Here is a 10802-nt window from a genome sequence, read left to right on the forward strand (position 1 = left end):
TTCATGGCTGGCTGCGGAGGCTGGGGCTGTGCCTCCCCGTGAAGAGGTGGGAAGCATCGCCAGGGCTCCTCGGAGGAGCAGATGGCAGACCTTGCCTACAGCTCCTCTCTCCTTTGCCTTAGTGTCCCGTCTCAACCCTCCCTCTTCCCAGAAAGCAATCACATGGTGATTAACGCCAGGGTGCCACGGGGAATGGGATTTTCAGGCACAAAGCTTGGGTCACTCACAGACCTCCAGGGATAAACCCCTGCAAAGCCTCCACCCGTGATTGCCATTGCAGCGGAGCGATACCTGTTGCTGCCCCAAGGACTGTGGCAGCACCTGTAACACAGGAGGACAGGGTTGTCCCATGCTGCTGGCCCGTACAGCCCGTACAGCCCGTACAGCCAAGCCACTTCCGAATGTCACCCGGTCAGTGAGCGGGACGGCTCCAGCCCGGAGGTGGCCCCGGCTCACCTCCTGCTTTCGCACATCCTGGCAGTCGAGTGGTCTCTCGACGGTGGGTGAGCTCCCAGGGGCTCCCCAAGCCTCAGCAAAGGGTGCCCCGATCGGCCGGCGGCACCCTCCTCCCCAGCCCCGACCCAGCCAGCCCTGCCCGGGGCCGGGGGCCGGGATGCAGCGCTTCGGCCTCACCCCCACTGAAAGCAGAGGGGTCTGACACAGCAGCCGCAAACCCCCTCCTCCCCGTCCCGCCGGAGGTGTGCAGCCTGGGCTGGCAGAGGGAGCGCGGCCGGGCCCGCCGCCCTGGGCGCGGGGGCCGGGCCCCGGGGGCGGGGAGCGCCGGCTGGGGCTGCGCAGCGCGGCTCACTCGTGCCCCCCAGTGCCCACGCGAGACGCGTGTCCGTGCGGGAGCGCAGCAGGGAGGCCGGGCCGGCGCTGGCGGGGTGACCCCGGCCGCGGGGTGTTTCATTTGGAAAGCGGCGTAGCGAGGGGGGGGAGGCGCTTTAGTGGCAGTGGCTGGTGAAGTCTGGCGTCCCGTCTCCCTGCACGGCATCTCCTGCCGTCACAGCCCTTTCCAGAAAGGAGAAGAGTTAAAAGCCATCCAGGCTCTTTACCGACACGACAGACCTTGAAACGCCTCTCAGATTAGTTACCTGTTGGCAATCTCTCCTGAAATCCACACCTTCCCTAATCCTTTTGCCTGCTGCTGACACTTCATCAAAGTCTTTTTTTGCATGCTCTGACTGCACAAAGACTAAAACTGCTCTCAAGTAGATACCAAGCCCATCCCCATTAGAAATCATTCCTCACACACAGGTCTACAAAGATGCCTGGAAGTTCAGGTCTTCAGGATCCAGGAAAGCATCCTTTTTCTCCTTGCTCTCCTCCTGCTGCACATGGTACCACCGTTCAGCAAACTGCACGGCATCATGGATGCTGTGGAAAGCCAGCTGACCACCACTGTCTGTCTCGCCAGCCCAGCCTCCCTCCCGGAGCCAGTGGCAGATGGAAGGATTGCAGTTGGCCAGGAGCACCTGGACACCAATCTCCTTATAGTCACGATGTGTCTCCTTTAGCACAGAGAGACCCACAGTATCTATGAACTGCATTGCCCCACAGTCAAGGATTAAGGTGTGCATATCTATGGAGGGAGGACAGGCATCTGCTGGAGGCTTCTCAGCCCTTTTCTTGGCCTGTTTCAGGCAGTCAGACCTGGTGCCGAAAAAGCTCTTGCTGTTGCCTGTGTCTGCATTTGCCTGGGCCTCCACCCTTTGGTGCTCAGCAGCCAGCAGGATAGGATTTACCCCAGTTTTCTGGTAGAGAACAGTCTTGAAATAGTCCTTGTTGGCATAGTAGAGGGATGACTCGAAGCGGAAGATTTTGATGTTGGCAATACTGCTGAGCTGCTTGTAAGTGGACTGGTCCTCATAGATTTCCGTGTTGCTGACCTTGCCCAGGAGCATGGCCCTGGGCCTCTGCGTGCGGAAGATGATACAGAGCAGAGCGAAGCAGATGCCCACGAGGAGCCCAATCTCTGTGGTGATCAGAATGGAGGAGAGCATGGTTGTCCACCACACCACGGTGTCCAGCTTGCTGAGCTGCCACATGCGGGGGATATCATGGAACTTCCTCAGGCCCCCCTGCAGGTTGACAATGGTGACCACCCCCAGGATAGAGGTCTGCAACGAGTAGAAGAGCGGGGCAATCCACAGCAGCACTAGCAGCAGCACCAGGGAGGTGACCAGGCCAGAGACCTGGGTCTGGGTCCCCGTGGACTCCTTCAGCAGAGTCTTGGTCAGGGCCGCAGAGCTGACAAAGCAGTAGAAGAAAGAAGGGATCAGGTTGCACATGCCAATGGCAATCATCTCTTGGTTGGCACGGACAGCGTAGCCATGCTTTTTGCCAAAGATTTCCACCAGGGAGACAGTCACGGCAAAGCCAATAACAGTAATGGGCAGAGCATCAACTGCCAGGCTGGAAAACAGGTTTATATCTGGTAGAGTGGGTTTCCTGAAACCAGTAGGGATATCCCCACAAACAGCAGACTTGTATCGCTCTTCGAAGTTAAAGTAGGAAGATATTGCTGTGGCTACAATGACCACCAGCAGCTCTATGGGGAATGGGGCCTTCATGTTCTCCTTATACCGATCATTGATCTCTTTGACAGGCATTATGATGGCCAAAGCAACCAGGCTGGTGACCAGGTCACAGATGTTGGTGTTCTGGATGTATCTGAAAAGGTCAACACACGTCAGGATGAAGGACCCCACCCCTCCATGACGAGGGATTTTCAGTCCGAGGAGATACTTCATCTGGGAGGTGATAATGATGAGACTGGAGCCGGTCACAAAGCCACTGAGGAGAGGTTCTGACAGGTAGACAGCCACAAAGCCCAGCTGTAAAACCCCCAGCAGGATCTGAAAAGCAAGCCAGCCATACCTTTAGCATCGATGAGAAGGACTCGAAGAGGTGGCTGGCAATTTATGTCAGTTTGCTTCCACTTTAGCAGCTCTGGCTATTCCGTCTGCTAAGCATTCAGTGTGAGGCAGAGGACTTTGTCTTCAGTAGTTAATCTGGGGTATGAAACACTAGAGAGACCTACCTATAACACTCGTCCGTGGCTAGAGATGCCATACAAAGACGCTACAAGGTCCCTGCCGCTGTCTCCTTACAAGCAACAAGGGCACACAGTTAACACTAAAAGCCCAGGCAGCAGCCCCATCAAAGCAGCTCCGAGTGTCACTCGGTGGCATAAAACCGGTGTGACGCACTGCATTTTAGTTGTCCCAGTGAAAGAGCCTGAAGTTGTTCAGCGACAGCTAAGCCCACGCTGTGGGACATTGCCAGGGAGCACGGCCTGTGAAGGAGCCCTGCTGATGGCAGGGTCCTTGAGGGCTGTTCTTGCCAGCCCCAAACCTGCTCTAACTTGCACCAAGAGCCCGCCCAGCTCCAGGACTGGGGTGGTGGGAAGGTGGTTCACAGTTCCTTCTCCTCCCTTGCTGTGTCTGAGCCTAAGGATGTTCCAGACGCATCCAAGGACCTGGTCTATCACATGGGGGGAAGCAAAACCCCACATTCAGCTGTGTTTGGGGGTTTCTAAATCACTACATTTGATTCAAGGGTGTTGGGGCCCAGTCACATCAGGAAAGGCTTCTCATGGCTTGTAGGTCTGAACCAAGACTGGAGCTTAGAGATCTTTAGCTCAGAGAAGTTCCTAGCAGGGAAAGGACAGAGAGGAAAGAGCACAACAGTGAACATTTGTACCTGGTAAAGACCGACCAGAAAGCTTAAGGAAAGGGTCACCGTGATGGCGTAGCAGCTCCTGTCACAGGCACCTGTCCAGTTACCGGAGGAGGTGGAGTTGCCCACCAGCAAAGAGCCAGCGCTGCCGTCACTGTACCCTGCTAGCTGGAGGTGCCGGTTCACAGACTGCCCAATCATCAGGCACAGGACGCCGAAGGAGCCCACGAAGTTATGGCGCGAAGTGGCCATAGCAACGTAGATGATATTGCAGAAGAAGTTGGTGTGGATTCCGTAGATGGGATCCTGGTTGGCTAAGAGGGAGTAGGAGATGGACTGAGGGATGGCAACTATCCCCACCAGGAGCCCAGATATGACATCCCCAAGCAACTGCGTCTTGACGTTGTAACGGGGAAGCCAGCCCAGCACTGGGAACAGCCGACAGAAGAAGGTGATGATGGTTTGATGATTGCATGTGCAGACCTCTCTGGCTTTCTTTAAGATGAGTTCCTTGGTGCTGAAGTCTGTGGGCTCATACTCCTCCAATTGGACATGTATAAAATTGGCAGGACTCTCTTCTGGTGTTAGGGAGCCCAGTGAGTCTTTGCTTTGTCCTGACTTCTGGCTTGATGTGTCCTCCATTGCACCAGGAGAGAAGACAGCCATGAAGTGTCACAGTCATGTACATAATGTGCTTTGCTTAGCTCCAGGGCTCATGCAGATTACATGGATAAATAGATAAAGGAAAATAACCTCAGACAAATCAAACAGAAAAGCACTTTCCCATCGTGCCGGTTGATTTGTTCGTTTTCAGTTACAGACCTGATCAACCACGACCCTGAGACCACGGTTTATATTGCATTCACACTGGACAGATGCCCACATCAGGGACAGAGCTACAGACCCCTGTGCTCCTTCCTAACATACCTCTGGTTCTGAAACAGAGCAGCAGGATGGGGTAAGATCAGACAATATTATTTCGCTGAAACTGAAACTTCTTCAGGAAGCCTGCATTTCTTGGTGACGCTTCCACTTAAGTAAAAACTAGTTTGAAAATGTTGAGATATTCCAAGTGATGCTTTAGGAATGTAACACACGACTAGAGAAGGTAATTTGCAAAATCATTTTTCCTTTAACATTTCAAAATTTTACATTACATTGCTGGCTTGTGTCAAACAGGCCCATCACAGGGGCTCCAATCTGCAGAATGAAAGCATCCTACTTTTTCAGTCTGGTTAAGTCACATATTCACTTTCCAGAGCTACTCCAAGTTTTTCAGTCAAAATGCAGCTGCAAGAAAACATACCTTTTTGTCAAAACTGAAGAATACACACAGAGAAAAATTCTCCTGAGAGGAGACCTAGAGTGGCTGCAGTTCAGAAACTGAACTGGATGATGAGAAATCCCATTCCCCTGCCCTGCGGGTTCATTTCACATCACTAGTCCCAGCCCAAATCTCTCACCTCTCGCTGCGGGGAGATACACTGGGTGTTTTCTCACTACCTGGAGCTTCTCCCCGGCAGACAGACCCATCTCCTCACCTCGCAGCGCACACTGGACAGAGCAAGCACGAGGCTGACAACTGCAAACCTGTTTCCTTTGCCTTCCTTCTGGACCATGTGCCGCTTCCCCTGAGAAGAGACCCGAGTTACTCAGCCAAGCGATGGCCCTTTTATCTCCCTCCAGCCAATGAAGACGGTACAGCCGGCCAAACAGAGCTGTATTTTGAAAACAAACATCCTTCTGGGAGAGTATTTTTGATGAAAATTTGTTCTGGCCATTAAGAATGATTGAAGGGGTTTAGAGAAGTGCTCCTGCCAGATAACAGTATTGCTGGTGTCTGGAGCTGTGTTTGCTAAACAAGGGGAATGATGCAAAGAAATCTTCCTGCGTGTGCTATTGCTCTGCCCCTCCCCGAACTGAGAGAGCATCGTTGTTCGAGTCCTGCCGGGCTTCTCCACTCAGGTTTTCATCTATTCTGGACAAGCCTTTGTTCCAAAAAACAATTAAAAAGCAAAACTTGTTCCAGAATGACTTTTCTTTCCTGGTAGCTTTTCCACCAGCGCGCTGCCACCAGCCCCCTGCGCTCTGCTCAGCCGCCCGCCCGGCTGCTGCCCGCACGCCTCCGGCTCTGCGCGGCCGCACTGCGCCCGCCCGCTTCCACAGAGCCAGCGACGCCGGGCTTCGCTGAGGCTTTGTAAGACAGAGGTCTGCACAGACAGCAAAGGTGTGATGACACAGGTTATTTCTAGGTAGATAGAAGAACTCAGTATGTGTCAAATCTGCACAATCCATGTTTTGCACGTGCCTTTTAGAGACCAGCACAATTTTTTTTAGCACAAATAATAAGGGATTTTACTTTGCAGAAGTAAGCACAATTCGGTAAAGTGCAGGGTTGCATTTCTTTTGCAGGTAAAGGTGAACGATTGCATTAGTGGCTAGGAAAAAAGGTAATGATGTCTTATCATCCTGAATTGAAACAGCAGCCTCATAAATACCAGCTGTAACCGTTCTGCCCTTGTGATCCCTGCCAACAACCTACATAGAATCATAGAATTGTTTAGGTTGGAAAAGACCTTTAAGATCATCAAGTCCGACCATTAACCTAGCACTGCCAAGTCCACCACTAAACCATGTCCCTGAGCACCACATCTACAGGTCTTTTAAATCCGTCCAGGGATGGTGGCTCAACCCCTTCCCTGGGCAGCCTGTTCCAATGCTTGACAACCCTTTCGGTGAAGAAATCTTTCCTAATGTCCAATCTAATCCTCACCTCAACAACTTGAAGCCGTTTCCTCTCGTCCTATCGCTTGTTACCTGGGAGAAGAGACCAACACCCACCTCGCTACAACCTCCTTCCAGGCAGTTGTAGAGCGCGATGAGGTCTCCCCTCAGCCTCCTCTTCTCCAGGCTAAACAACCCCAGTTCCCTCAGCCGCTCCTCATAAGGCTTGTGCTCCAGGCCCTTCACCAGCTTCGTTGCCCTCCTCTGGACACGCTCCAGCACCTCCATGTCCTTCTTGTGGTGAGGGGCCCAAAACTGAACACAGGATTCGAGGTGCAGCCTCACCAGTGCCGAGTACAGGGGCACGATCACCTCCCTGCTCCTGCTGGCCACACTAGTTCTGATACAGGCCAGGATGCCGCTGGCCTTCTTGGCCACCTGGGCACACTGCCGGCTCATGTTCAGCTGGCTGTCGACCAACACCCCCAGGTCCTTTTCCTCCGGGCACTTTCCAGCCACTCTTCCCCAAGCCTGTAGCGTTGCCTGGGGTTGTTGTGGCCAAAGTGCAGGACCCGGCACTTGGCCTTGTTGAACCTCATACAGTTGGCCTCAGCCCATCGATCCAGCCTGTCCAGGTCCCTCTGCAGAGCCCTCCTACCCTCCAGCAGATCAACACTCCCGCCCAACTTGGTGTCCTCTGCAAACTTACAAACATCAGACCTCTCAGCACACACTCCCACTCACCTCATTCTCCACTCTTTCTTTTCCATCTCTTTTCCATCGACCTAGTCTCTAAGATTTTGCTGGATGTGCCATTGCCCCGTGGAGCAGGACGAACGCCTGGCAGTCAGACAGCTTGGCCCCTGCCTCTGCTCCTGGCATTCACTGTGTTCTGGGCTTGGGGAGGGGGCTGAGAGCCCACGGGGTTTGGAGAGATGGTGTGGGGTATGGAGAGATGAATGTTCACAAGGCTTTGATTTAGAAGCCGGGGAGACGCCCTGAGGGTAAAGAAGGGAAAGATCAGCATCCTGAGCAACATTTATCTCATCAGTGGAAGTCTGTATCTCAGTAATTAGAAGTAAATAAATAAGAAACATCAGTGCTCTCTGGCAGCAGGAAAAAATGAGATCACATGGTAGGGGAGACAGCTGCTCAATGTATTTATGTGTTTATATGAATTCTTTATTCTCTGCCATTCCTCCACAGCTAACGTATTTTCAGGTACATCTGTTGATAGCTTCCCTTTCCCTTCCCCTTCTTTCAGTAACGGACTGTATCTTTCCTTAGCCTTGTCATTCCTTCCGTCCTTAAAAGATGATCCCTTCGTATGCTTTATAATCCTTCCTAGTTATAGCTCACTTTGTGTCTTGGCCTGTCTGATGTTGTCTCTACTCGTTTTCCTTTTCCATCTTCTTCCTTAGCAAATGACCCAAATTTCCATTTTCTGTAAGATTCCTTCATCTTGAAATTCAGCCACTGAAGAACTGGTGAGTCAGTCATTGAAGAGCTGGCCAGTCTGGTCTTTTAAGTTGGCTTGTTTGCTGGGATGAAACACATCTGAGCACAATCCATCTTTGGGTTTTGATCTTTAGGAAGCATTCATTTCCAGTTCTGGATCGCTGATCTGTCCACCATGAAAATGGACAAAGCACTTTTTCCATTTGTGACAGTATCTAGGCTACCTTTAACCTCCACCCTGCCTTCACTGTGCTTTTTGCTTTTCCTTCCAACTTCCATCTTCACTTATATATTCTGGAACTCTTTTGTTTGTTATGATTTCCTTTACCACCTGATTTAGCTTGGCAAGCCTTGATATAGCCATGCTCTTGCACCTCTCCGAGGCACAGGTTTGGTCAGTTCTTTTTTCCATTCCTTCTGTCTCCGTGCCTCCCCTGCCGTGCTTCCCTACAAATTTCCCCCCCCCTTTCTTGTGTGCAAATTCCCAGTTGCTTTTGTATACTCAACTTTAAAATATTCCATACCTTTCCTGCAATTACGTTCTCAAGCTCCTTGTCCCAGCTGGCTTCCCCGTGCGTTTGGTTCTCTGCGCTGACCTCTTCGAAACGGCGAGCCTTCATGCTAGGGCAGCTTCTGCATGGTCCTCTCTGTGCTGGAAATTCAGGCTGTGGGCACTGAGGAGAGGCCATTTTTTGCTCTCCATCCTGACAGAGAGGATGTAAGAACACACTTTGTTACGCTGAACACTCTGTATATCGCTGAAATCACTTTTACTGTATGAGGTGAGGCAAGGGCAGAAACTGCAAACATTTCACATTTGCTCTAGAAAATGTATAGCAGACAGCTTAAAAAAAGAAACCCACAACGGAACTTCATGTGACCTTGAGTTGCTAAGGCTGCGCTGCCTTCCAAATGCAAGGTCACTACAGCTAACTGCTGAAACTGTTTGTTTTCAAATGCATTTTCAAGGTTGTTCTTTATTGCCACTATAAATTCACTTAACTCTTTAGCTCCATCCCGGGCAAGGCTGGGTTGGACAGATGGTATGAGCCTGAACAATGCAAGTGTAGACAGGACGTTGCCTGCCAGTAACATGGCACCCTCTGTTTTTAAGACAAGCAGAAAGCATGAAATCCAAATTTTTCATTTATGGCGTGGTATGTGAGCAATGTAACATCCATCTATGCAACAGCCATTGCAGCCAGCTAGAAACAGAGCAGTGGAAACCCAGGCTCCAGGTACAAGGGAAATGCAGTAGTGGGCTATTTCAGTTTTCTATCCTGAAGTAGAAAAAAATAATGAAATTGTCTGGGTCCATGATTGTTAATCAGGCATTTTGCAATGGGTAAGTGTAGCGAATTCAAGTCTCTGCTGCTCTGTCAATGCATCGCTTTGGTTTAACAGGACAAGCTGGCATCTCCGATTTTCTTTGAAACACAGCTAACTGCACTGCACAAGGATTTTTTATTTGCTTGAAGGCTTGTAAATACACTTATGACTATTTGGCTTCTGGGAGCCTTTCAAGTAGCATCCCACATGTCATGGCTCCATAAATGGACCAGCCCGGCTTAGTACATGGCTGCACCCCACTGCTCCGCAGTTACTTAGATCACATGCAACTTTTAAAAAAAAAAAGGGAAGTGAGCCAGGTATGGTGCCAGGTATCTAAGAGAGATGCTTTCCCTTCCCTTCAGATTTGGGACTTGACAGTCTTTTCAGATGGCTGCTGGTTCAGTTCCACTTGGAAATGAATTTTCAATATGTAGACATCTGCAAAACACAATCTTTTTTTAAGGGAACAACAAGGAAAAGGAGACAAGCCCAGAATTGGTCCCACTGCTGATATGCCAAAATGCAACAAAAGCGCCCGAGGACAAAAAAGCTGAACAGAACCTCTCCTGTGGTTTCTTGGAAATCAATTATTCACATTTCTGCAAGAGATAACACCAGAGAATGTGGAAGCAGTACACTAGGTCACACCAGAAAATAAAACAGTTTTTGCAGCCTCCTATTATTTTGCAGGGCAGTTTATGCTAACGTGCAGGGGTCACGGCAGAGCATGCAAGGCAAAGATAAAATTCTCTCCAGACATAAACACGGTGAGGCCAAAAGTGTCGCTCACCCTGTGACTGCACACGCTAATGCAGTCACACCACTCTGAAGTTTGAGAGGGACCAAGGAACCTACAAATAAATAATAATAAAGAGCATCTATTTAAGCTACTGCTCGCTCCCAGCAATTAACCATGAAGACAGACATGCAAGGAATGTTTTTTTTAGTGTATTTTGAAAGATGTGAGATGGAGCGTATGTCCTTGGAAGGAGACTCAGTGCAGAAGTAGCGGATCTAAAAGGACGTGGAAGAGCATCTTTGGCCGCAGAGGTGGTACACTGCACATCAACTGTCCAGCTATCGAGGACACCGCACACCGGCTCCACCCTGCTAACGCCCTGCCACAAGTCCTTCCCCCAGCACTGACACCCACTCGTAGAAGACGGAGGAAAAAAAGAGCACTTCCAAGCACATCAGCTAGAAGATTTGGGGAGCATTCCCAATTTATATAAAGAGGGTGAAAATAGTTCCTTGCCGACTTTTGCGGCACTTTGTTGCTGTTTTCATGTTTTTCCCTGCATGACAAATGTCCAGTGCTTATGCTCCTTTTCCAAATTATCAAGCTAGTAATTGAAAATGCTATAATGGCTCTGTAAACAGATTAAACTGATTACAGATGAGTACAGTGGAATAAAAATGGGGAGACACATTTCTATTTCATGCCGAATTGGCATTCAGCCCAGGCTATTTGGCATCATTTCAGGCTTGACCTGTGTTGCTTACGAGCCCTTCACAGCACTGAGGCCGTGCTGGTGGGATGTGCTTCCCCCCTTGCTGTTGGCTGGCTCGCAGGGTCACCTTATTTGCAGTTAACACAACTTGCCCCC

General features: G+C 50.5%; 1 protein-coding gene across 1 annotated transcript; it reads right to left on the minus strand.

The window, feature by feature from the left end:
* Positions 1–1147: 1147 nt before the first annotated feature.
* On the minus strand, positions 1148–4363 carry LOC142088499 (sulfate transporter-like). Its single transcript, XM_075163874.1, is given in 3 exon segments — positions 1148–2858; positions 3706–4336; positions 4338–4363. Coding segments are annotated over 3 exon segments (2256 nt in total). The 3' UTR covers positions 1148–1259.
* Positions 4364–10802: the final 6439 nt, after the last annotated feature.

Source organism: Calonectris borealis, chromosome 15 (genome assembly GCF_964195595.1).
Source record: "Calonectris borealis chromosome 15, bCalBor7.hap1.2, whole genome shotgun sequence".
Taxonomy (NCBI): Eukaryota; Metazoa; Chordata; class Aves; order Procellariiformes; family Procellariidae; genus Calonectris; species Calonectris borealis.